The sequence below is a fragment of the Lemur catta genome, chromosome 25, assembly GCF_020740605.2.
Source record: "Lemur catta isolate mLemCat1 chromosome 25, mLemCat1.pri, whole genome shotgun sequence".
Classification (NCBI taxonomy): Eukaryota; Metazoa; Chordata; class Mammalia; order Primates; family Lemuridae; genus Lemur; species Lemur catta.
In genome coordinates, this window is record NC_059152.1 from 12,112,596 (window position 1) to 12,138,882 (window position 26,287).

Genomic DNA, 26,287 nt, shown 5'->3' on the forward strand with positions numbered 1-26,287 from the left:
GACCCTGTCTCAAAAATAGAATCCAGGTGGTACATGTTTTTTCACTATATGAAAACACTTTTAAGCTATATCTTTGAAATTTTTCATTAAATTTTCCTGTGTCTTTGAAATTTTTCATTAAAAATGTTGAAAAAAATTTAGGACCACTAGCTAATGGCATAGAGATGAACTCCCCAGGCTTGGGTGTTAGAGAGCTAGTTGCCTTCTGCAGTCTACCTACTTGGCCATTTGAAGCAGAGTCTTTGCCTTCTTTCTGGGATTTTAACCTTTCTTTTCTCACTCCAAGGAGTGATGTAATAAACAATGCGCTGAATGGAGCCTAAGATTAGAGATGGGTCAGGTGGGTCTCCTCTGACCTTGGGGGTCTAGGCCAGTCCCCTACCACACTTTCCATGCCCTTGGCTAAGTACTGCCCATGGATAGTCACCAAGAAAAGACATTCTAATACTGGTTGTATTTTTTTTTTTTTTAAGATTAACAAATACCTTCATGGTGATCAAGAAAGACTGGAGATAAAAAATTGAGTATGGATTTATAAACGAGTGATGTGTTTATCTTGACTTACCTGAGTTAACAGATCAAAGATTTGCAAAGCTACGATCAATGTGCTAGATTTTTTGTCTTGTTCCCCAACTCTTGTTTTTAACTGATCTTTCCTTTCGGCTGTGCGCCTGTGACCCTGTCTCCAATCCTCACCGCTGAAGGCTCCATCTGGTGGTCAGCAGCCCTCTCCGTCCCGTGGTTGTTCTGACATGTTAACCCAATGGATTTTTTTTTTCCACTTTGGATTCTTCCTTTAACTATCTGTATTGGTTTCACTGTCCCTGGGGATACATTACAACTCACGAAGCCCTTGTAACTGACCTTTAGGTGACTTCCTAGTGTCATTTTAAAACCCCCACTGCCCAGCCTCCAGCCAGGCATGCGTGTACTTCCAGCCCCTGCACACCCACCTCACACACTCTGCCCTCTAGAACATTCTTATTCTTCCCACCAGGGATGATAGAAAACTCCTTTCCTTTCCCCTTCCTCTCGGAAGAGCCCCTGCCCCCACTTCTAAGGCGGCGGTAGGTGTCCCCACCACCCTGTATAGCACTTACCACACTGCACTGTCGTTCTCTCGCTTGTGCTTCCAAATGTCAGTACCCGGTCAACTCCCAGAGGGCTGTGTCTCATTTACAACTGTACCCACAGGGTCTGACACACACAGAGTAGGTCCCCAGTAAGTATCCGGACTGGTGAGTAAAGAATGAATGAAAGAACAAACTAAAGAGAGTGGAAACGAGAGAGGAGCTATCTTATCTATTTCTTAAATGACAGCTTTATTGAGATATAATTCCCCCCCGAAAATATAGTTTTATTGAGATACAATTCACCCCTGTAAAGTGTACAATTCAGTGGTTGTCGGTACCTTGTTTAGTTTTGGATCAGCCAGTTTTAAAAAGTAACTTTCTACTGAAATGAAAATTTACAAAAACTGAGTTTATTCTGAAAGACTTTATTAAGAGAAAAGTGCTCCTATTGTTGTAAGTACACAAAATACTATTATTTTAAGCCATTAACAACATTTAAATGACAAAGATATTAAACATGTCCAAGGAATGAAACCGAGATCCTTATTGCATGTGGATTAGAAGTGCTTACCTGGGCTGTCTATAACATAAATTGTCACCTGGTGCATGTACCAGTGCCTGTAACCACAGTCCTCGTGTCTGTGTGTGTGTGCACCTGTGTGTAAACGGTCGAGCCGTTTCTCGGGTGTGTGCGGGTAGGTGTGTGCGGCTGGGTGTCCACTGGCCCCATCACTGCTTTTTTTCCAGGAAGGATTTCCAAATCCCTGCTTCACTTTATTCATCAGAAATGAGGAGCCTGGTTTATATCTCACGTCTTCTCTTTTTCAGATGCAGCTGGCCGTGCCGCAGACAGTAAAGACTGCAACTGTAGACAGTAAAGAAGTGTTTAGACGGCACGTTCTGCTCACAGTCGGATCCACACACACTCGCTGGGCAGCCCCGGCTACGGGGGATACGGAGGACCCGAGGCCACGTCTCTCCTGGCACCAAGCTTTGGCCAGGCTGGGGGAGTGAGGCACAGACACATGAAACTGTAATAGGCGACACAGGCAAGTAGAAACCATGCGATGACATAAAACAGGACAATGGTTTTCAAATGACTGAGGATATGGGACCTTATTCTCCTAACTATAAATTATAATTGATGGTCTGACACGCAGAAGCACTTATGAAAGTAGGGGACAAAAGTCTGACACTGGGACAGCTTTGGAAGCTCTTGGTCACGTGTTAGGTCCACGTCTGTAGGTGTTAAATGAGCACTAGGAGGTCACCAGAGGAGAGAGCCCCATGGACTCCACTCCGCGGAGGCAAAGACGCCCGGATCTGGCCGGGGGAGAACAGGGTGCTCTAGGACCAGCCAGAGAACAAGGCTGGAGGGAAGAGGGAGGTGGGAGGAGGAGGAGGGAGGAGGGAGGAGGGAGGATCTGTGGTGGGTGTAGGGTGTGGGCAAACAGGCCTGGGGAGAATAATTAGGACCACGTTACGAAGGGCCACACTGACGCTTGGGGGAAACTAAGGACGTTCCCTAGGAAGAGACGAGAAACTCCTACGTCGACGGTAAGACATTACTGAGGACTCTGGAGGGCCCCAGGAGTGTCCGTTCTGGAGATTTCCACGGCCCTGCTGAGGCCGGTCACAAGGCTGTGGTGACCTTTAGGCAGGAGAGGAGGGGGCGCGGTTGTGGCCCGAGTGAGGAGAGACGAGGAGCGTCGCCTGAGCAAAGCTGTCAGGACAGGACTCTGCTACAGTGGGGACAGGGCGGTGACGCCGAGTGCCACGTCAGACCTGCTTCAGGCCCTGCAGGACCGCCCTGGTGACGGCAACGCGGCAGAGAGGGAGGCTGGAGAGGGGTCTGCGAGGGCTGTGCACGGTGAGGGGGCGAGGAAGAGGGCTGGCGAGAGAATCCTGGCACCAGCAAGGGCATCAGTGAAGACCCGAGGCCGGGAAGGAAGCGGTGGCCTTCCCAGGAGCGGCCATGAGCCAGCAGCTCCCGGAGCGGAGCGCAGGGGGGAGGAGGGCTGAGAAGAGGAGCTGGCAGGGGCTTCCCTGTGAAGGTGAGGAGTCTGGATTCAGGACACTGGAAGAAAGCGTATTTTACAAAGACAAGAGGCAGTGAAGAAACAGGGAAAGCAGGCTCGGACCACCTGTTCTAGAAGGAAGAGCTCCTCGTGTGCCCAGGGGAGGGGAAAGAGCCACCGTGGAGGAGAGAGGATGAACGAAGCAGCGACATCTCTGCAGACCTGGGAAGGAAGAGGATTAACTGGCATGAAGACTGCGGCGACAGGAGTGCAGGGTGGAGCATTAGCACAGGCAGGGGCGTTGAGAGCCGCCACCTGCAGGGAGGACATCGCAGATGGAGGGAGGAGTGGCCACAAGCATGGCCTCGACTTTCCCTGACACGGGCCTCAGACGCAGCCTGCCTTCCTCTGCCTCTGTGCCGCCCCCCTGCAGCCTCCGCAGGCTGCCCCAGACCCCAGCCTGCCAGCCACGAGGCCGGGTGTGACTGGAGCGAGGGGGAGACCCACAGCCGGAAACAGCTCCCGAGAGGAAGCTGAGCGCAGAGCAAGACAGGAAGGAGGGAAGGAGGAGAAAACGACAACCAACGAAGGCCTGCAGTGAAGGGGAAGGCAGCTCAAGGGACCTGCGACACTCAACTCTCAGCATGGTGAGCACAGACATGGGGGCGAGGATGCGGGAACCAGGTGGAACGACCACGCTAAGGCCGTGTGATGGGGTCACTGTGACGGCACAGGAGCAGCCGGGATTCTGTGCGCCGGCAGAGGTGGCTGCTGAGGAACACTGTGGCCCTAGAGAGAGACAGACGCGGCCTTAGCGAAGCGCGTGAGCTGGAAGGCAGGAGGCCGGTGGATTTCTAGGGACTGAGACGGCACAGCTCGGCGGCTGCCTACAGGTCCCAGGTGTGGTCAAAGCTCAGGCAGGCGGGTCGGAAGTCGAGGCAGGTCAGGGGTCGAGGAACTAAAGGCAAGAAGGGCAGCAGAAACCAGGGATGGGTGAGGGAGGGAGACAGGCGGGGGCGGGTGGGAGACAGTTTTAGAGTCTGAGATCTTAGCAGGACTGGGTGGGATTAGAGGTGTTAGAGAAGTTGTGAGGTTGGGGCCCTAGAAGCAACAAAAACATGGATGTTGATGTCCCTGAAGAGGACAAAAGGAACCGAAGGACCCTGGGAGCCATGCACTAAAATCCTCAGGACGTGGGCGACCCAGAGGGAAATCAGGTGCTATGGGGCGGGTTACCTAAGGGCACCTACTATTTCACAGTGACATCTGCCTGACGTGAGAAGGCTATGTGCGTGAACGCGTGAACACTAGCGATCTGTCGGTACCTCCTCAGAAGTCCTCAGACCTGTAGATGGCACAGTCGCTCCCAACGTCCCACTCCATCCTCCGGAAGAAGTAGACCACCAGGCTCTCCAGCACGAAGCCACTCAGGATGGCAAACAAGGAGAGCTTTCGGTTGGTGTTCAGGGTCACTGGAAAAGAGAAGGCTGCAAATAAGCTCTGAAGAATTTAATTAAATGATATTGGCTATAAACTACGTGGTGGTGTGAACTGTTTTGTAAAGCGCTTCTTAGAAAATCTGTATTCTCACTAATCAATCCTGCTACCTTCTCCCACTTTCCCATCCACAGATCATTCGAGAGAACCAATGCCGAGCTCCTCCTCCTCAAATCAAGAGACAGATTCCCATGAATATTAAAGGAAAAAGTAAAAACATTTCTAAGCTTATAAAGAAAATAATAGGAAACAATGATACTCCCACCAGGGAGCATCAAGCATCAAGCATCCTGATAAAAAGCATTAGGTCAGAGGTTCATTTAAGATGGCGCTTCTCGCAATACATGGGAAATGAAGACACAGCGGGGTACTCATCTCTTCCGGGGTGTAGCAGGAACTGTCCTGCGTTGGGAGGCGGATCCAGCATTCCTTCCTGGCTTGTCACTTTCGAAAAGCCACTTAACCCTCAGAGCCACACAAACTCATTCATAAAATGTAAGTCTAACGGCTGCCCTACTAACCTCCCAGGAGAGAAACAGTGCGTATGAAAGCATTTGCAAACCTGTTACGTGCTACGTGGTAGAGCAAATACTGGGTACCCTGAGTGTAAGGCACCATAGCTGTGTCAGGTGTCGTCATGCTATGCAGAATTCCAGTGTTCACCAAGCTGTATAAACAAAGCGCTCCAGAAACAAGGCTTTAAGCTTTATGGCGGCTGAGGGCTGAGAGGGCAGAATAAAAACATACCTCTGATGGCCTGAAAATTTGATGTGAGGACAAATACTTTAATGAGTTTGAGGCACAGCGGTGTGTAGTCGTGTTCCCAAATGACAGCTGGAATGAGCAAGAGCTTTCCGTAGCTGGACAGTAGCAACGCTTTCAGCAGCAAAACGAAGTTGGGCTTTTTTTTTGCCGTCACGGGCTGCTCTGCCCACAGGAAAGTAAAAATGCCAATAAAAAAGGCAGTTTGTTCTACAGAGGAAATGGAAAATAAAAACATGAATGTCCCCATCCAAAACATATTCCCTTCAGAATAAACCAAATTCCAAAATGCACCTTATCAGCTGACTTCATTAGAAATGCTTTATCAAGATCAAAATTTCTTTTTCTTCTTCTTCTTTTTTTTTTTAATAAACTCCTAGTTTTCGTGTCACATCCTGCTGGTATTTCAGAAACATATTTCAACAGTTCTTTCATGAAGTATTCATCATCCATTGAAGAAAAAGTAACTCCATTAGAATGATAGTCATACACTTTCTGAAGTTCTTAGGAAGTAAGATTCTGTTTAAATATCCGTGTAAGAGATCTCCAAGGAGAGAATGAAACAAAGAGGATGGAAGCCATTAAGTCTGAATGATGGGACCTATCCTAAAAATGGGATAACACAGAAAGACATTTTTCTTTGTGCATGCTTCACTATTTGAGTGCCTACCATCTATACAATTTTCAATATTCTGTTGCCTAAATTAAAAGATTTCCCTCATTCATTTTGACTACAATTCTCTCTCTCTCTTTTTTTATTTTGAAGATAGGATCTCACTCTGTTGCCTGGGCCAGAATGCAGTGGGATCATCATTGCTCACTGCAACCTCAAACTCCTGGGTTCAAGGGATCCTCCTGTCTCAGCCTCCCGAGTAGCTGGGACCACACACACATGCCACCACACCTGGCTAATTTTTCTACTTTTTGCAGGATGAGCTCTCACTGTGTTGCTCAGGCTGGTCTTGAACTCCTGGCCTCAAGCGATCCTCCTGCCTCGCGGTCTCCCAAACCGTTGGGATTACAGGCGTGAGGCACCATGCCTGGCCTGAGTACAATCCTTTATACTTGCAGACAGTACTCACAGAAGGACAGAGTCTAGGTTAGAGCAATAGTTCCACTGTGTCTTATGGTCAGAATACAGCATAATCTGTTCAGTTCCTATGAAGTAGTAATTTAACATCTCTTTGAACTGTGCTATAATTTTTATTAGGATTGGCAGTCCTCTCACTCCCTAGCTGCATATGTTCTGAGTGGTCTGTCCCTAACTCCATTTTGTTCCCATAAGCTGTGTTATTTGTAGGTTAGATTTCTGCAGAATCAGGTTTTTCCGGAACACATGTATCATACTATAACAGAAGAAACTAAATTCCTCTCTAAATGTTCTATGACTGAATACAGTTGACCCTGGAACAACACGGGTTTGATGTGCATGGGTCCACTTAAGGCCCACCCCTCCTCTTCCTCCTCCTCCTCAGCCCACTTAACGTGAAGACGATAAGGAAAAGAACTTTATGATGATCCACTTCCACTTAATAAACAGTCAATATATTTTCTCTTCCCTGTGATTTTCTTAATAACATTTTCTTTTCTCTAGATTACTTTCTTGTAAGAATACAGTAGATAATACATATAACATACAAAATATGTATTAATGGAGTGTTTATGTTATTGGTAAGGCTTCCAGTCAATAGCAGGCTATTAGTAGGTAAGTTTCCAGGGGGTCAAAATTGTACGTGGATTTTCAGCAGCGTGGAGGGTCGACTCCCCTAACTCCTCTGCTGTGCAGCCAAACTACAGAGCCTCCATATGTAGGTGATTAGAATCAATACAATAATTTAGGATGGTTAAACTTGCACGAAATTTGATAGATTCCTCAGCGGAGACAAGTTATCTCCCTTCAAAATAACTGAAGGGCTTGTTAACACAAGGATCTGCTCAAACAGGCAGACCGGAAAGCTTGGATTTTGGCTCAAACACGTAATAAAGAACTCTCTGAATAAATGAATAGTGAATGACTAGGGAACGACAAGAATCATCTAACACTGATGGGTTGCCTTCTGTCACGGGAGACACTCAAACAAAGCCAGACCACCTCCGGAATCTAGGGAAGGTTTCCTGCACCAGACGGGTTGGAGCAGATAACCTCCACGCCTCTGTCCTGTAGGATTTACGGGATTCACGGAACTGCACAGCCCTCAGGCTCTCGCTGGTCAGGTGGGGTCAGTGGGAGCCGCTGCCGACCTGCAGGACGCTGCAGGGCAGAAGACACTGAATGGGGACCTAGGAGACTCTCCCAGTCTCAGCTCCGACACTGACTCGCGGTGGGGCTTTGGGGAAGTCATTTATTGTGGCTACATCTATGTTTCTACAGCAATAGACAGGGGAGAACCCTAACCTACCTACCTCAGAGGACAGTTGTGAAAAGTAAATTAGATAATACCCATAACAGTAGTTTTTACATTATAAAATGCTCTATATGAGATATTCTTTTTTTTTTTTTTTTTGAGACAGAGTCTCGCTCTGTTGCCCGGGCTAGAGTGCTATGGCACCAGCCTAGCTCACAGCAACCTCAAACTCCTGGGCTCAAGCGATCCTCCTGCCTCAGCCTCCCGAGTAGCTGGGACTATAGGCATGCGCCACCATGCCCGGCTGATTTTTTCTATATGTATTTTTTTTAGCTGTCCAAATCATTTCTTTCTATTTTTTTAGTAGAGACGGGATCTCGTTCTTGCTCAGGCTGGTCTCAAACTCCTGACCTCAAGTGATCCTCCTGCCTCGGCCTCCCAGAGAGCTAGGATTATAGGCATGAGCCACCGCGCCTGGCCTATATAAGATATTCTTAATCAACTCCTTTAGGGCTTTATAATCTAACTAGGGATTAGATTAAGATACATAAAAATGCTAAGTAACAGTAGAAAGAATTCTCTGATTAAGTGTCAAAATATCCATTAGAATAGTTGCTATAGGAATTCCTATCTTATTTGGAAATAAGCTTTTTTTCTTATATTAGATTAAAAATATGGCCATGTAGTAGTTTATCTTAGAACATGTTTATTGAACACCTACTATAGGCCAGGCATCTAAGGGCTTGAACTGCACCAGTGATGGAAACAAAGAGCCCTGCCCTCATTCAGTTTATACGTCAGTGGGGGAAGGCAGACCACAGAGAAGAGATAACAGATAACTTCTGTGATGTGTCAGGTGATAAGTACCACAAGAAAAACGGTAGAGCAGAAATGGGAGATCAGGAGTATCAGAGGGGGGCTGATAGCGTTGGTCAAGGTACGCTTCATTGAGAAGGTGACATTTCAATAAAGACTTGAGGGCTGGGAGGGCGTCAGACATGTGGGCACTGGGGGGACACGCAGTCCAGGCAGAGGGAAGAGCCAGTCCAAAGAGCTGAAGGTGGAAGCTCATCCACTGTGTTTGAAGCAAGTTAACCAGCGAGGCTGGGCCAGAGTGGATATGGGAGATGAAGCGACGTGATCTGACTTGTTTGAAAAGCACTATTCTGTGTTGCGAATCTATTGTTGGAGAACTGGGCTAGAAAACAAGGAGGCTCATGTAGTAATCCCCGTGAGCGATGACGGTGGCCTGTGTCAGGGTGGTGGCCACAGGGGGAGTGGACCGTAGTAGTAGTACGGTAGAAGGACTATCCTGAAGGTGGAGCCAATGGCATTTCCTGATGATATGACCACTGGGTATCAAAGAAAGAGGCATCGGGGATGACTCCAGGGCTTTTTGGTCTAAGCAACTAAAAGAATGGAGTTCTCTGCCCCTGACACGGGGAAGGCTGTGGATGGAGCAGAGAGTCGAGGAGCTTGGTTATGGACATGGGGACTACAGATATGCACCTGGAGATGTTGCAAAGGCAGATGGAGAGTCTAGGGGTGGGGAGAAAGGCCTAGACTGGAGATGGGCAGGACTCTGTTGGGAGTTCCCAGCAGACAGATGCGATCAACAAGAGAGGGGGCAGACAGAGAAGACAGAGGGCAAAAGAGAACACACAGTCTAGAAATAAGACAATGAAGCAGACTGGAGGCTTAGTATGACTAAAATAAAGTTTCATTATAATTAAAGAATTTAGAAGCAGAGAAGCATGGAAATGAGTAAGTAATAAGAGTCACAGAAATTAATTTAACATAATTCTGACCTTAGAAAAATGATAACTTCAGTCACAAATCCAAATTCTGAAAAAATACACTTTGTGAACCAAAGCAATTTTGGGGAGCAGCCAATTTCCCTGTATGCAATCACATAATTGACAAGTTTTTCCTATTAAATGTATTGCACTAGTATAATGCAATTAGTACATTGGGTAATGTCTGGCCATTATCAATCTGTTTTAATAAAGATGGGACTTACGTAATCCTTAAACTATATAATCAGAACTTAAACATTAAGAATGTTATCAACAATATTATGCTTCGAATACTTTATGAAATTCTCTAATTTGATAAGCAGAACTATTTCCATACCACATGTGTGGTGACAAATAAAAAGCAGGTAATTTTGACAGACTAACTCAGGTTAGTGGCAAAGCTGAAAATCCAGTCTCAAGTTTCAAGTGATAAGGAGCTTCTCCTACCAATGATTAAGGCTACATGTCTTTATTTTAATCAGAACAGTTAAATACTGGTTAAGAATGGAAAGTGTGGTGTCTCCTTACCTAAAGAAGCAATGGCAAACATTCTATAGAAATCCCACTCTTTGGCGTATCTGATCAAGTCATCAGGGGCAGTGTTCTGGTTGGAATCTTGAAGCTGCCACCACCTCAGGTATGCTTCACAAAGCAAACAAAACATGCAGAGTTTTCCATGGATCTGACAGTCAAAGACATTGCCATTCAATTAGGTAAAGAAACACTTAGTTGCACTTAATATCACCAGGCACAGAGGTAGCTAAGTGTTCATGGTTTTGAAGAACGTCCCATCTAATCGCTTTTCGAATTCAGAACTGTCCAATTAAGTACCTAATTGCAGTGGTTCTTAATCAGCAATGTCCGTCAGAATCAAATGGGGAGAATTTTCAAAATATAAATGTGCAGGCTCCAGTCCTCATTCAGAATCTTTGGTAGTAAAACCTGGACATCCATATTTTGAAATAGCTCCTAGGGGAATTCTAATGTGCACTGTGCACCCTTAGTTAAAAATAACTGTTTTACATAGTTCACCTTTCATTATATATTTTCAACATCTGTCCTACACTCAGAATCAAGCAGAGAATTTATGTGACTCATGTATGGATGGAAACAGCAATAAGAGAATAGATTTAATCTGAAAGTTCCATGATACTGCATAAGAAACTATTAGTTTAAACATAAATTTAAAAAAATGCCTCTGGACTGGATGAGTAGAACTCAATATATTAAAAGAGCAATTATAAGCGGGAAGTTCCTAAGACTGGAATTTTGGCTAACAGAAATATTAGGCAACAAGAATTGGCTTTTGCCTATATATTTCTCCCTCAGATTGAGCTTTGCCCATCAATACAAAGTGGGGAACAGAAAACACGCGTGCAAAGCCAATGTGGTCCGGGGGCAGGTATCGGCCTTAGGCTTCTGAGGCTGCTCCAGCTGGCACACTAGTCCCCCGGGCTGCACCCTGCAGTCACCTGGGGAGATCTGAAAAATACGGATCCCCAAAGATTCTGATTAAATTTGTTCTAGGGAGGCCTCAGCTTGGCAGGTTTAAGGCTGTCCCCACCCCCCCACTGATTCCAATGTGTAGCAATGTTTGAGAATCAGTGCTCTGGTAATTTAAATACTACCCTGGTTATTTAACTTGCGGGGTGGGGCAGGGATAAATAAACTGCATCGTAACTGTCCAAGTTAGCCCAAACTTAGGGTTGCCAGATTTAGCAAACAAAAACACACGATACCAGGTTAAATTTGAATTTCAGATACACAATGCATAAATGTTTTTTTCTAAGTATGTTCCATGGAACATTTGGGATATATTTGCACTGAAAATGTATTTGTTGCGTATCTGAAACTCAGATTAACTGGGGGTGATCTGTATTTTACCTGTCATCTCTAACCAAACTATTAAAGAGCTCACAACTCAACACACTAAAAGTATATTTTAAAAAATCCAACTTTATAAATCAGGACTTTTCTGATTAAACTCAATGTTGTTATTTACCTTATACATTCCTTTAATAGCAGAGTATAAAATGCAATAAATTGTCTTTTTTAACATTTTTATTTTAATGTCTGCTTACTTCTTTCAGGAACAATTCTCTATCTGGATATGCTTTATTTTATTCTGTTTAAAATCAGTGATGGCTGCTTCAACCTAATAAAAGGCAATCCAGATTATGGTTTGTCAGTTTCCTGCCAGTGACCACATTCTTAAACATTAAGTATTGTGTATCTTTTTAAATCAACACCTGTTATTTCTAGAAACTTCCAGACCTGCTGAGATAAAAGAACCGCTCTTAAGCTAGTTTTCTTTTTCCTTTTTATAATATTCTTTAATTCTGTTCAAAATTCATATTATTCTTTTAAAATGCAACAGCATCGAGTAAAATTAAAAAGTAAAAAAATTACCACAACTTACATTTATTGTAGTATTAAAAAGAATATGTCTGTAGGCCTGGGCTTTGCATAAAATAGCATTAATCAAGATGATAACAGGGTCATACTCGATGTATTTGTCTACAGGTTTCTGGCAGGATTTCTGAAATAATACAAGATAATATTAGAACAAGCAAAGTCATGCATTCTGACATCCTAAAAGATTTCAAAACAGCAGAGTCTATTTGGACGTGTATAGCAACAAGGCTATATCAGCATTTATTTAAATAAACTTCCATTCAGATATAAAATGTTCATCTGTATAAGAAGTGACTTCAAAAATGACTAAATATGATCTTCTAGGCTAGAAATATTAATATTTTAAACCCATATGCAAGAAGCCAAAAAGATATCTGACTTAAAGACTGAGTTGAGGCAGGAAAGTCTCCCAGAAGACTCTACCTTCAATCTGCAGGGTTTCTATTTTTTTTTCTGTTTTTTTTGGAGACAGAGTCTCACTCTATTGCCCTGGGTAGAGTGCAGAGGCATAGTGGTAACTCACTGCAACCTCAAACTCCTGGGCTCAACTGATTCTCCTGCCTCAGCCTCCTGAGTAGCTGGGACTACAGGCATGTGTCATCATGCCCACTAATTTTTTTTTTTTTCTGTTTTTAGTAGAGACTGGGTCTCATTCTTGCTCAGGGTGGTCTTGAACTCCTGAGCTCAAGCGATCCTCTCACCTCGGCCTCCCACAGTGTTAGGATTACTGGTGTGAGCCACCATGCCTGGCTGGGCTTCTGTTAATATTTTCAATTCTACTTTTGACTTGTAAGAATTGGTAAAAAATAAATACATTTATAATGTACTTTCATTGACAAATTGATGCCTGTTGGGTAGATGGCTCCCAACCTTGAGGTTCCTGAGACATGACTTGGAGGAAAGTGTTCAGTGAAACCACCCTGCCCCAGAGCTACTGAGATCTGCAAGTGAGTAAATACAAGGGTACAGTGCTGGGGATGCTGAGGTGGCTGATGCCAGGGGAAGCCTGGTTTTTTTCTTCATTAACATCAAGAACAGGGAAAGAGAATTGTCTTTCTCTGCTACACAAGGGACAGTGGAGAGTGCTGGGCTATGTGTAAGGAACTGGGCGGTGCAGCCTGGCTCTCGGTTCCAAAATCCAGCCTCCCTTGGCTCTCAGCAGCGCCTGTCAAGTGAATTTTTGCCCCCTAAAGGGTTACCAATTTAGAGTTCAGGTTCTCTAGCCACATGTGATTACAATAGTATCAGATCCCAATACCAGTAGAACATATAAAATGCAGGTATATAAAAACAAGCTCACAGCCCCAGTGTGGTGGCTCATGTCTGTATCCTAGTACTTTGGGAGGCTGAGGTGAGAGGATCACTTGAGGCCAGGAGTTCAAGACCAGCCTGAGCAAGAGTGAGATCCCATCTCTATGACAAATAGAAAAATTAGCTGGGGGTGTGGTGGCACATGTCTGTAGTTCCTGCTACTCGGGAGGCTGAGGCAGGAGGATTGTTTGAGCCCAGGAGTTTGAGGTTGCAGTGAGCTGTGATCATGCCACTGCACTCTAGCCTGGGCAACAGAGCGAGACTCTCTCAAAAACAAACCAACCAAAAAAACCCAAAACAAGCTCATCGGAAATGCGACATTTGAAGCAGTATGAGTTGCAAAGTTGCATCAATACTACAATTCACTTCATAAAACTACAGGGATCCCTCCTTATCTGCAGTTTCATTTTCTGCAGTTCTGCATGGTCAACGGTGGTCTGAAATATTAAATGGAAAATTCCAGAAATAAACTATTCACGAGTTTTAAATTGCACACCATTCTGCTCTGCTGCCTGGGGCATGAATCATCCCTTTGTCCGGCGTATCTCAGCTGTAGATGATCCCACCTGTCAGTCACTCGGCAGCCATCTCAGTCATCAGACTGAATTCCATGGTACCACAGTGCTTGTGTTCAAGTCCCCCTTACTGGACATAATAATGACCCCAAAGTGCAAGAGTAGTGATGCTGGCAGTCTGGATATCCCAAAGAGAAGCTACAAAGCATCTTTAAATGAAAAGGTAAGTGCATTGTTTAGGTGAAAAGGTCAAAGTTCTTGCCTTAATAAGAAAAAAAATTTTATGCTGAGGTTGCTAAGATCTACAATAAGAATGAATCTCCTATTCGTGAAATTGTGAAGAAGAAAAAAGAAATTCATGCTAATTTTGCTGTCACACCTCAAGCTACAAAAGTTGGGGTCACAGTGTATGGTAAGTGCTTAGTTAAGGTGGTAAGTGCTTAGCTAAGACGGTAAAGGCATTACATTTGTGGGTGGAAGGCATGAACAGAAACATGTTCTGATTGACAGCAATCAGGTTGAATGCTGTGTGTGGTTTTGGGCACCCACTGGGCATCTTGGAACATATTAATATCCCCCTCAGAGAAGGGGGACCACTGGGATGGCTATAATTCAAACACAAAAACATTTTGAAACTTTGAGAGGATAAAATTGAAATACAAGAAGTGATGAGTATAAAAATATGCAAGGATGGTCTTTTACTTACATCAAAATGCTGGAAGAAAAATGAAGTACACTGAAGAATATTAATGCTGTACTTGAAATGTAATAAAAAATGGTATTTGTTTCCAACTTAAAGAGTTTCTCCGCTTCATTCATGTCATTACAAGAAATAGGTATGTTTTTCCAGTTATCAAGTGAACCCAGGAAGGAAGATGTGTTGTTACCTCAAGTTTAAATCTACTTAATCAAACTGAGGTGTGAGGAATTATTATTTTTGCAGTTCCTTACCTGAGCAGAGGGTAAGCCAGCAACTAAACAGAAGCCCCAGAATCAGAAATTCCATATTCACGACAAGGAGCTGTTTTATATTTTTCTTCCTGTGCTACCCGTGTGGAGCACATTTCCTAGTTTATAGATTGGAAGAAGATTGGAAGACAAGAGATCCTACTTTATTTTAAAATGAAACCACTAAGAGGTCAGGGGTCCTCTGTCCTTTAAAAGTTCTCTAAAACCCACAATCAGATAGCATCACAAGTCTAAGACTGAGGATTTGGACAATTTTTAGGAGGTAGGCACAAACCAGCACCAAGAGACACAGCAGCTGTTACTGCTTTTGCGTTCATTTGCTTGACAAATATTTTTGATGAGACTATTACATTTATAACAGTAGCTCTCTTTTCTTGGTCATTTCATGGGCCAGGCACTTCTAAGGTACTACATATTCACCTTTAACCAAAAGTCGCTAAGCTCAAGGACATTACAGTTTAGAAGAGGAAGACAAACAGTCCCTATGACATGGTCTGATGACCAGTCACGACACTGTAGCATCCCAGGTGCTACAATGGGATGAGCACAGGGTGATGTGAAACCAAACAGGAGGGGCAGCTTCTGGTATCATGTGACGTGCTATGTGCTTTCTCCAGCTTCCCTTCCTAGGACTCTGAGCATTTTATAAACACTGAGAGTTCACTAGAGTCTGCTGGTTCTCTCCAGGTCAGTTTAGACCTAACTTTGCCTTGTTCTCCCTCTATGACTTGCTTTGCCCTTACGTGCTGCGCTCAGCTTACTTTTCCTCATGCCTTCACCTTGAATGGAAGGAGGAAAACTGCACACACACACAAACCCAACAAATAAAGTAGTAAAACATCTTATTGGAAGTTATGTTTTCAAAATTCAGTAAATACATTTTCTTATTTTGGCAAAATTGTTCCATTCCATATAATTTACTACTTAATAGATAAGTATCTGGAAAAGATAAAGTTTTCCTCTAAGAAATCCCTCCAGCACAGGGACCATCCATGCACACTCTGGAATTCAAATTTTTTACCACCTCCATCTTAAGATGGCGATGACTGACTTCATGTGCTAGTCTCCAACTCCCTAACGAATCACATCTCTTTTAGAATATAAATTGGCCAATTTTTTTCTGGACCTTTTTTTTTTTGAGACAGAGTCTCACTCTGTTGCCTGGGCTAGAGTGCCGGAGCATCAGCCTAGCTCACAGCAACCTCAAACTCCTGGACTCAATTGATCCTCCTGCCTCAGCCTCCCAAGTAGCTGGGACTACAGGCATGTGCCACCATGCCCGGCTAATTTTTTCTATATATTTTTAGTTGTCCAGCTAATTTCTTTCTATTTTTAGTAGAGACGGTGTTTTGCTCTTGCTCAGGCTGGTCTCGAACTCCCAAGCTCAAGTAATCCTCCTGCCTTGGCCTCTAAGAGTGCTAGGATTACAGGCGTGAGCCACCACACCCGGCCTGGAATATTCTTGCTGCTTCTTTCTTCCCATCATCTCTAGGACCATTCCTTTCACTTATTCTCAAATCTGTTTAATTTTAGCTCCACAATAAGCAAACATATATCTTAAAATTAGAGCCCTCTGCTCCGCATCCAGCATCCCAAGGGTGGGAGCCACATGCTTTAGTGCTGAACGGAACTGACACGAGAATCTTCACGGAGCCTTGTTTTGTTTTGTTACCATAATAATGAACTTATCGGACACCTGAGACTTAAAATAAGCCAGGAACTATAGGATATTAAAAGTATCACATCTTTAAGAATAATTGTAATAAATTTTGAAGAGCTGAAGCGGAAGGACATGTTATATTAGATGGAGGAAAACTAGACAAACACAGGTGAGCTGGGAGGAATGGCAGCAGAAAAACAAGCAGAGCAAAGGGAAAGGAGATTAGGATGCAAAATACAAGTGGGAAATCAGGCTGAGGGTCTTGCTGACTCCAAAAATGGCAGGGAAGAGACCAAAGAATGTATCATTTACCCACTGTAACCACTTAGAACACTATTTCACGACAAATAGCCTGATGTCTAAAAACTTTTACTTTTTATATCTCAAAAGTTGGAAAGCCTTTAAAAAATTCATCACTTCATGGTTTAATATTTCAGAGTCTGGCATCAACTAAATGATTTTTCCTGAGAAATGCTATTATGGCTTAAAGTTTACTATGCATTAGCATGATAAAAACGAGGCCATTACATGTTCTATCTCATTATGGAATGACTGTGTACAGTAATGAATCCATAATGTACTGTGCCACCAATCAATATTCCAAATATAACTCTAAAATCTGTCTCCTGGGAAAGAGAATATGGTGGCAGGGGAAAAGGGGGAGGTGGGAGGTGGCTATTGACCCGAACAGCTATCCAATAATTATTTTGTCTTTCCATAAATAAAAGTACAAAGGCTTAAGCATCTGATGATTAGGAAAGGGATTTTATTAGCTTAATGCTAATATAATATAAAAAGACTGTTTTATATTATTAAAGATTACTAAAATGCATATACAAATACTAGCTTCTCTTTGGACAAAAGACCATATTCACAGTTATGTGGTTATCCTCTTCCAGATGGTCATTTAACAGGACCAGTCCAAAAACCATTAATGTTAGATCACACATAAGATACTGTTCTCTCCTTCCTCCCCGATGGCCAAAAATATGCTAATCTAAAAACTTGAAAATGGTCCAGGCATTCAACAAATATTTATTGAGTACCTACTATGTGTCAAGCACTGTTCTGGGTGATCTAGCTACATTAATGAATAAAATAGACAAAATGTCTGTCTTTCTGTAGCTTACATTCCAGTAGGAGGAAATAGGAAATAATACATCAATTATATAGAATATTACAAGATGATAGGTGCTATGGAGAAAGATACAGCTGGGAGGGGTATCATAATTTTTAATAGGGTAGTCAGAATAGGCTGCCCCCAGATGTTTGAAAAAGTAATTGAAGGAGGTAAGGAAATTAGCCATGCCGATACCTCAGAGAAGAGTGCTCCAGGCAGCGTGCAAAGGCCCTGAGGAAAGAACCCGTCTGGTTTGTTTGAGAAACATCAGGCAGCCAGTGGGACTGCAGTGGATATGGGAGGAAGAAAGTAGCAGGAGATTACAGAGGGCCTTCTAAGCCAGTGCAAGGACGCTGGCCTTAACTCTGAGTGAGACGGAAAATCACTGGAAGGTTCTGACCAAAGGAATGACATGATCTAACTTATATCTTTAAAGGATCAGTCAGTCCCTGGCTGCTGTAAGGAGAAGAGACTGAAGAGGTGGGAGGGTGACATAGGGAGACCAGGTAAGAGTTGTGACAATAGTCCAGGTGAGACACGATGGTGGCTTAGAGCAGGGTTGTAGTAGTAGGAGTAGTGAGAAGTAGCAGATTCTGAATAATAGTTTGAAGATAGAGTTAATAGGATTTGCTGGGCAACTGAATATGGGATATGAGAGAGAGGAATCAAAAATAACTCTAAGTTTTTTGGTCTTAGGAACTAAAATAGTAGAGTTGCCATTAATTGTGATGGAAAAGTTTGAGGTGTTTATTGAAATCCAAGTGGAGAAGTCAAGTAGGTAGTTGGATATTTGAGTCTGGAGTTCAGTGAACAGGTTTGGGCTGGAGATATAAGTTCAGGAATTACTAAAATTTATATGGTACTTAAAGCCATATGATAGAATGAGCTTTCTAAGGGAGCGCATGCAGACAGGAAGAGGCCCAGTGACTGAGGTGTAGAGTACTCTGTGGTTAACAGGTAAGGAAGTCAGGCAAAACCAGAAAGGAGATTTAGAGAAAACAGCCAGCCCCGTAAGAAGACAGTAAGAAGAGTATTGTGCCTGGCAAGTGCACAGTGTTTCAAGGAGGAGGAAGTAATAAGGCCAAATGCTACTGATTCTCAGTTAACCAACTGAAAATCGACTACTGGATTTAGCAAAGTGGAAGTCCACAGTGATCTTAACAAGAACTTTTTCTACTGAAATGATGAGTGGGAAGAAAGTCTGTTTGCAGTAGGTTCAAGAGAGATTAGGAGAGGAGATAAAGATAACAAACACAAATATCTCTTAGAAGAGTTTTGTTGTCTAGGGGAGGAACAAAAGAGCAGAAGCTAAAGGGGGAAGTAGCAGTAATGTGAGTGTTTTGTTGCTGTTGGTGGTTTTGTTTTTTTGATGGAGGAAACACTAGTACGCCTGCTGGTGGGAATGATCCAGCAGAGCAGGCTAGTGTTGCTACAGGCATGGCCATAAGTAAATGGAAAAAATGGGACCCAGTGTACACGTGGAGGTAGACCAACAACCCACCTGTAATAACAGGAGGGATGACAGAGCATAGTACATAAATAACAAATGTTAATATTGGATTTACGTGGTTGCAAAGCTTGTGGAAGTTCTTTTCTGTTTTCTTAGTGAAAGACAGGAGGATCTATGGGAAACTCGAAGAGAAAGGATATTTGGTGATTGTCCAGAAAAGTGGGAATGTGAGTGGACTAGGGAAATGTATCAGGACTGCCAGATGGCATGAAGGGCCTACCTTAGGTTAATGGTCATGAATTTAAGGTGTTTCCCCCCAGCAGCATACAGCTGCACAGATGTAGGGACAGACCAGGCAATATGCTGGATTTAACAAGGGTTGATATTTTGCCAAGGGAAAGCATTTGAGTGAGAAACAGGAAATTGAGGATGTATGCACCAGACTGTTAAATGGTTGACAAGAGATTATATAGGTACACACAGTTTGTCTACTCCTCTGTGTGTTACTACAGACATTTTACTAAAGATCGGAAAATAACAAGATCAGAAATGAGACAAAAACATACTGACTGCCTATTATGTGAGAGGTTCTTTGCTAATGCCCTCAAAGAACTTCCAATTTTGTAGACTCTTTAAACATAAGATTATCTCCTATCAATAGATTATGAACACCTTGGAAGCAGAATTTTTACTTCCTCACTATTGGTTTTTGTATCACCAACGTCTAGCATAGCGCTTTGTACACAGTAGCCATTCAATAACTACAATAGATGGAATGCTGAAATAAAGCATTCCAGGAGAATTCAGCATGGGTTGTGGAGGGTAAGGATAGTATCAATCACTTCTGCCAATGAAAGGGAGACTCGCTAGAATGAAGTAGCTTTGGCATGAACCCAAATGTCAGCCTAACCCGATCTTCAATTTCTCGGCACAATGCCTACATCCCATTCCTACCTGACGGTCGCTTCACCTGGTCAGGTCTCACCAGCCAAGTATGCCCCAGTATGAGGAAAGCGCTGTAGGGTATTGAGTTCGCCATCAGCACCGGCATTCATAAAAAGACCCCGGGCAAGAATGTCAACCACCAAACTAAAACTGTATTAGAGGACCCTGCCCCTCACGGTCCCCAGATCCCGCCGCGCCATTTTCTTTCCAAGGACACCCCACACCTGACAACTCACGCAGACAGTTATCTTCAGCACACCGTGCTTATAGTCTCGGTACAACTCTTTGGCCTCCTGGTTGCATTCGATGCACCTGTACTGGCAGGAGGCCGAGACAGCGGTAGGAGTCGCTGACACCCCGTCATCTGCCTTCCCCTTCCCGGGCCGCATCCCGCTCCGCCCGCCGTTGCCCGTTTCACTCAACCGAGACCCAGAACTTCCGACCCAGTGGCGGGGAAGACGTCAGACGCCAGACCGGAAGACCCGCGTCACGCGAGGCTTATCGGGATTCGTAGTCCCAGCCCCGGAAACGGGGCCCGAAGCCGACCGAGCCGGGACTACAACTCCCAAGAGGCAATGCTTCCCCCGCTCCGCCCCCTTGCCACGGCCCACCTGCGCGCGGTGGGTAGAGGAGGGGAGGCCTGAGAACCCGGCGAGGGCTGCCGCACATGCGCCTTGAGGGAAGATGGCACCTGCTGGCTGCTGCTGCTGCAGCTGGGGCGGCGCTGTGGCCGCCGCGGGCGCCGCCTGGCGCGTCCTGCGGCTGCTGCTGCTGGGGGTCCTGGCCGCCGGGCCGCGCCTGGGCGCCCTGGCCACCGAGCATTACTCGCCGCTGTCCCTGCTTAAGCAGGAGCTGCAGCACCGGCAGCAGCAGGAGGCCCCGGCGGGCGGCGGCGGCTGCAGCCCGCAGTCCCGGGACTGGGGGGACCAGTACTCTGCCGAGTGCGGCGGTGAGTGGGCGGCGGCGGCGTGCGGTCGGCCGGGGCCGAGGGGGCGGCGGGCCTGCGGGGCGGCGGGCCCCTGGGCCGGGGTACGGGCGGCCGGCCCTCACCGCCTCCGGCGGCGGCGTGTGCTCGGGGAGCCGGCTCCGCGAGGGTCCTGGCGGCCGGCTTCCCGCTGCTGCCACCCACGCCTCCGCGCGCCCTCTCCCGCGGCCGCCTCGGGGAGGCGGTGAGTAGGGAGCTGACAGCGTGCTCCCCGGGCCGGGCGCCTCTCCGGAGCCCGAGGCGACTCTCGCAGGGGTGGAGGGGGCATGGCAGGTGGCCCGGGGCAGCCCTGTTCCGCCGCCCTCCCGCGGGTCCGCGGGGGCAAGAGAAGGACGGGCGGACGGGACCGTCCCTGGAGGGGCATGCCTGGCCCATGAGGCCTGGAAGCCGGGTTTCCTGACGTCGGGGTCGATGTCTTGTATTAAACATAGTCCCTAAAAATTAGATCCCTGGAAGAAAGACGAGAAAGACCAAGCCCGTTTTATCTGCTCCTTGACATCTTGTTTCCAGTTGAGGTTGACCTGTGATCTGTCAGGTGTCTCCCGGAGGGTGACAGGGCCCCGCAGGCCTTGAGCCTGTGCGTGTCAGCGCTGTGTGTGTATTGGAGCTACGCCAGCTCATTCATTAAGGTTGGGTGTTATTGCCTCGGTTTAATAAGTCGTGGCAGATGCCTCCGGGGCAAAGTACATGTGTACGTTTTTTTGTTTGGAAGTTCTCTAGTGGGTCTTTTTACCCTTCGGTCCCCTCCTCTTCTCTTTCCCCTTGGCCAGTCCCCTTATGGCTGGCTTCGTGAAGGGCCTGGGTCTGCTCAATGGGAGATGGCTGGTCGTTTTTAAGGCTTGATCAAGGCAGTGTTCCTAAGCATTGTGCACCTAGGAAAACAATACCTTTTTTTTTTTAGTTGAGATGAGATGTCAAGATTAGCACAATCTGATTTCCTTTTAGCACAATCTGACTTCCTTGAGGAAGTCTAACTCAGTGAGGGGTATGTGACTTCTTTATTTTGTGGTAGGCCTTAGCCGGTAACAGCGTGGTTAATATGGCCAGCATTGCATACTGGAAAAAGAATGCTTTTTATCTCTGTCACTTTCTATGTCTCTGAGCAAGTGAATTACCTGTCTTTGCAAAATTGCCTCCTCTGTAAATAGAAGACACTGTTCAACTAATTACAGGGTTTTATTTTCCTCACAAGGGTGCTGTGAGGAAAATGAGAAATAGCTGACATATATTGAGTGCTTGCTGTATGCCAGTTGCTATTCTAAGTGCTTTAGGTCTATTAGCCTAGTATTATCAGTCTATCAGAAAAACAGCAGCCACCTCATTGGATGGTAGCTCCTTTTCTCTGATGAGGAAGTTGAGGCATAGTGAAATTGTCATCTTCCTGAGGTCCCACAGCTGTGAAAAGAGGAACCCAGGTAGTCCGGCTTTAGACAAAGCTTTTGTCGTAACCACTAGTGGTTATAGTTAGGAAAACACGTTTGTAGTGTTTACTAGCATGTGGTGCATATTAGGTAAATTTTCCTTTTCCCTTTCCTCCTATTGTCACTTGATGCTCACTGGCTAGAGGAGACCCAGATCCTAGGCAGTAGAAGCTATCTATCAATTAATATTATGAAATCTATTGGCATTATTGATGTAAGTGGCTCATTTCATTCTTTGGCATCAGCTTAGGCCAGTATTTAAGAATCCTTGTTTGAGCCAACTCTGACTTGCATTAGGATTTTACCCCAGATAATGATAAATGTAGTTTTTTTTTTTTTTGAGACAGAGTCTCACTTTGTTGCCTGGGCTAGAGTGAGTGCCATGGCATCAGCTTAGCTCACAGCAACCTCAAACTCCTGGGCTTAAGCGATCCTCCTGCCTCAGCCTCCCGAGTAGCTGGGACTACAGGCATGTGCCACCATGCCCGGCTAATCATTTTCTATATATATATATTTTTTTTAGTTGGCCAGATAATTTCTTTCTATTTTTAGTAGAGACGGGGTCTCGCTCTTGCTCAGGCTGGTCTCAAACTCCTGACCTCGAGCAATCCACCCGCCTCGGCCTCCCAGAGCTAGGATTACAGGCGTGAGCCACCGCGCCCTGCCTAAATGTAGTTTTTATAACTAGGCAATTGGAGGAAACTTTCTTACATATGGAGAACATTATCTAATGTTCTGCTTCAGAGTATTTTGAGGCTTTAAACATAATTTATTTAAATGTTTCAATTTTCTCTTTGTCTCCCCCATGTATTATGGTACTTATTTTCTTAGTTTGAAATTTAAAATGTTCTGTTGTAAAGGAGCAGCATGCATCTTTCACATAGCCTCCCCTGGCTGTTCCAATAGCTGCCAGGTGCTAAAGTGGCTTGGCTGCTGTTGTAGTCACCCACTAAGTCACTTCCAAAGTCAGCTACTTGTGCTGCTTGGAGCTCTACCCGTTTCCCTCAGCTTTACTGGCTGCAGCATATGAAAAAACCCGCTTCTGTTGTTAGAGAGGCTCCCAAAACACCTCTTATTTCTCCTTCCTCACCCTGGACAACTAGGTAGAAGCTGGACCTTATGCAACCTGCTTCATTCCCTCTCTGTCCTAGGATGTAGGGACAAGTTCAGGATTTACAACTAACCATGTCATAGCTTGAGGGGAGGCTGATGTTCTGTATCCAGAGCCCCCATCTGATCAACATTAGGTTCTAGATGAAATGCCAGGATGCAGAACTAATCAGTTCTTCAGAATCACACCAATCTGACCTCACCAACCGTTGATTATGCCACTGTCACTTGCTTGCCTATCCAGCCACAAACCTGTTCATATCAAGCCAGTCCGTATATGGAAGACAGACGCAGCAGTGCAACCACTTTTCAGAATGCTTCCTGCAGCTGTCAAGTTCAAATGGCAAAGTTGATGCCTGCTTGGGTCTAATCTGCACACTTTGTGGTGAGCAGTGTATGTATTCTCTTAAGACAGAAGCCCCAGTGACTGCAGGTGCAAGGACAACCGCTGTAGGAGCCCACCAGTCTGAAGATAACACACTGGCAATGCCTGCCCTAGCCGTGCGCACCAACATTAAATGGAATCTCGGTCCAAGGGAACAGCCTGGTACTCAGTGGGCTGAGCCCTGCCTGGATCCACTGCACAGGCAGCAAGCATGGATGACCCCCTGGTGCCATGTCTCAGCCTGAGCTTTTCGTGTTCCCCGGCACTCCCCTTAACTTTTTCTCCTCCAGCACAATTTTACGTTACACCTTTATAGAGACAGAGTCTTATTCGGTTGCCCAGGCTGGAGTACAGTAGCACAATCACAGCTCACTGCAGCCTCCCACTCCTGGGTTTAAAGTAATCCTCCCACCTAAGCTTGCCAAGTAGCTGGGACTACAGGTGTGTACCACCACACTGGGCTAATTTTTCTATTTTTTGTAGAAACAGATCTTGCCACATTGCTCATGCTGGTCTTGAACTCCTGGCCTCAAGCGATCCTCCCACCTCAGCCTCCCAGAATGCTGGGATTACAGGTGTGAGCCGCCCACCCAGCCTATGTTTCACTTTTTAATTTGAAAAACACGTATAACCACAAACTTACGTCTTTGTTTTCCTGTGGAGAAAATAATCTTACTCTTTTAAAGAAATGGAACACTGCTTTGTACATGTTTTTAAAATAAAAGCAAATTTACCTTCCTTTGTTTTTTTTTTTTTTTTTTTGAGACAGAGTCTCACTTTGTTGCCCGGGCTAGAGTGAGTGCCGTGGCGTCAGCCTAGCTCACACAACCTCAAACTCCTGGGCTTAAGCGATCCTACTGCCTCAGCCTCCCGAGTAGCTGGGACTACAGGCATGTGCCACCATGCCCGGCTAATTTTTTTTTTATATATATATATTTTTAGTTGTCCAGATAATTTATTTCTATTTTTAGTAGAGACAGGGTCTCGCTCAGGCTGGTCTTGAACTCCTAACCTCAAGCGATCCACCTGCCTCGGCCTCCCAGAGGGCTAGGATTACAGGAGTGAGCCACTGTACCCAGCCCTTCCTTTGCTTTTTAACTTGGCCCTATTTTAATTGTAATTGTGGGAGGAAATAATGAACGGAAGTTTTTTTCAATTCTTCTCTCCAGTTTTGCAGTTACATGGTTGTAAACATTCTGTGCGATCTTAATCCTCTTGCCACTGAAGTAGGTGCTGTTTTTGTCCTCTTTACCTAAGGGGAAACTGAGGCAAGAGAAGTTAAGCAAGGTTACACACAGTAAAGAGTAGAGCCAGGGTTTGAACCTGATCTGACCATTTTTGTGTGTGTTATCTTCAGTAATATTTGCGTTATTAGTACGATTTCTTAATGACACTGATAAAGTCTTATACCCTTAAGCTTTGTTGAATGTCATATTCTTAAATAACTTCTAGAATTTCATAGTTGTTATACAAATACAAGGATCCTTCACTGAACCTATTATTTTGAGCTATAGAGCTAGAATGGATCTGTTTCTTTCATTGAAAAGCTATCTGTGTGCCTACTGGGTACTTCTCAGTGTAGACCCTGGTGCTGTGGCTCAACTGACCAAGTTCCCAGCCTGGAGTCTCTCTTGGTGAGAGAAGAAATAAGTACAGTCATACATTGCTTAACAGTGGGGATATGTTCTGAGAAATGTGTCCTTAGGTGATTTTGTCGTGTGAACAACATAGAGTGTACTTACACGAACCTAGATGGTACAGCCTACTGCACACTTAGGCTGTACGGTACGGCCCATTGCTCCCCGGCTACACACCTGCACGGTGTGTTACTGTACTGAATGCTGTGGGCAATTATATAACACAATGGTAAATATTTGTCTATCTAAACATATCTAAACAGAGAAAAGGTACAGTAAAAAAATGGTGTTATAATCTTATGGAATTACCATCATACATGTATATCATCATTGATCAAAACATCACACACAACTGTATATAATAGGCCGAGTAGTACGTGCCTTGAAGAATAAGGCAGCACGAGAGGGTAAAGAGCAGTGTGGAGGTGCTACTTTAAAAGGTGGCCAGAGAGGGACTCAGGTAAGCTGACATTCTAGAGTAAGATTTGGAGAGATTTTAGAGATATCTTAATTTGACACCCTCGTTTTATGGATTTGCTACATAAGGTCCGCACAAATTGTAACTTGTTTATTGTTTTAAGAATTTAGCTTCTCTGCTCTTCCTACCAAAGCTGAACCGCATCTCATTCAAATGTAGCATTCATCTTGTGTTAGATATATCTTTATGTGTTCTTTATGGACAGTCTAAGAGGTGTTTTAATGGTTCAAACGTACGCATTTTTAGTAATTGTTTCAAAAATACTTTTGTTTTCTTCCTTTGAAAATGTAGTAAAACTAAGAACAGTGAGTTTGTGTGACCTTTTTTTTTTTTGCTGCCTTCCGACTTTTTTAACTGCTCCTGGGTGATGTAGTCTTATACTTGATGTCTTAATT

At 44.8% G+C, this 26,287-nt stretch overlaps 2 protein-coding genes across 9 annotated transcripts in view; one reads left to right on the forward strand and one right to left on the reverse strand.

The window, feature by feature from the left end:
• Nucleotides 1–1,461: 1,461 nt before the first annotated feature.
• ARV1 (ARV1 homolog, fatty acid homeostasis modulator) lies at nt 1,462–20,407 on the reverse strand. The gene is made up of 6 exons (XM_045537290.1): nt 20,113–20,407; nt 11,911–12,030; nt 10,020–10,173; nt 5,336–5,560; nt 4,417–4,563; nt 1,462–1,938 (listed from the first exon to the last, which is right to left on the reverse strand). The coding sequence occupies exons 1-5, from the start codon at nt 20,263–20,265 to the stop codon at nt 4,421–4,423; spliced, it is 795 nt and encodes a 264-aa protein (XP_045393246.1). The 5' UTR covers nt 20,266–20,407; the 3' UTR covers nt 1,462–1,938; nt 4,417–4,420.
• A 111-nt stretch (nt 20,408–20,518) lies between these two features.
• Nucleotides 20,519–26,287, forward strand: part of TTC13 (tetratricopeptide repeat domain 13) — a 71,829-nt gene continuing 66,060 nt past the window's right edge. For 6 of the 8 annotated variants that reach the window (XM_045537296.1, XM_045537298.1, XM_045537299.1 and 3 more), the window contains exon 1: nt 20,519–20,825. In XM_045537296.1, coding sequence (XP_045393252.1) covers nt 20,561–20,825 — 265 coding nt within the window. In that variant the 5' untranslated portion in view covers nt 20,519–20,560. The remainder of the gene's footprint in view (nt 20,826–26,287) is intronic. The other 2 variants (XM_045537304.1, XM_045537303.1) reach the window with 1 other exon arrangement.

Excerpts from the sequence above, each read along its gene's own strand:
- ARV1 (XM_045537290.1), bottom strand. The coding sequence starts at position 20,265 with ATGCGGCCCGGGAAGGGGAAGGCAGATGACGGGGTGTCAGCGACTCCT. Across the intron at positions 5,561-10,019 it reads GTTTGCCATTGCTTCTTTAG|AACAAACTGCCTTTTTTATT; the intron begins GTAAGGAGACAC and ends TTTCCTCTGTAG. Across the intron at positions 4,564-5,335 it reads AAATTTTCAGGCCATCAGAG|TGACCCTGAACACCAACCGA; the intron begins GTATGTTTTTAT and ends TCTCTTTTCCAG.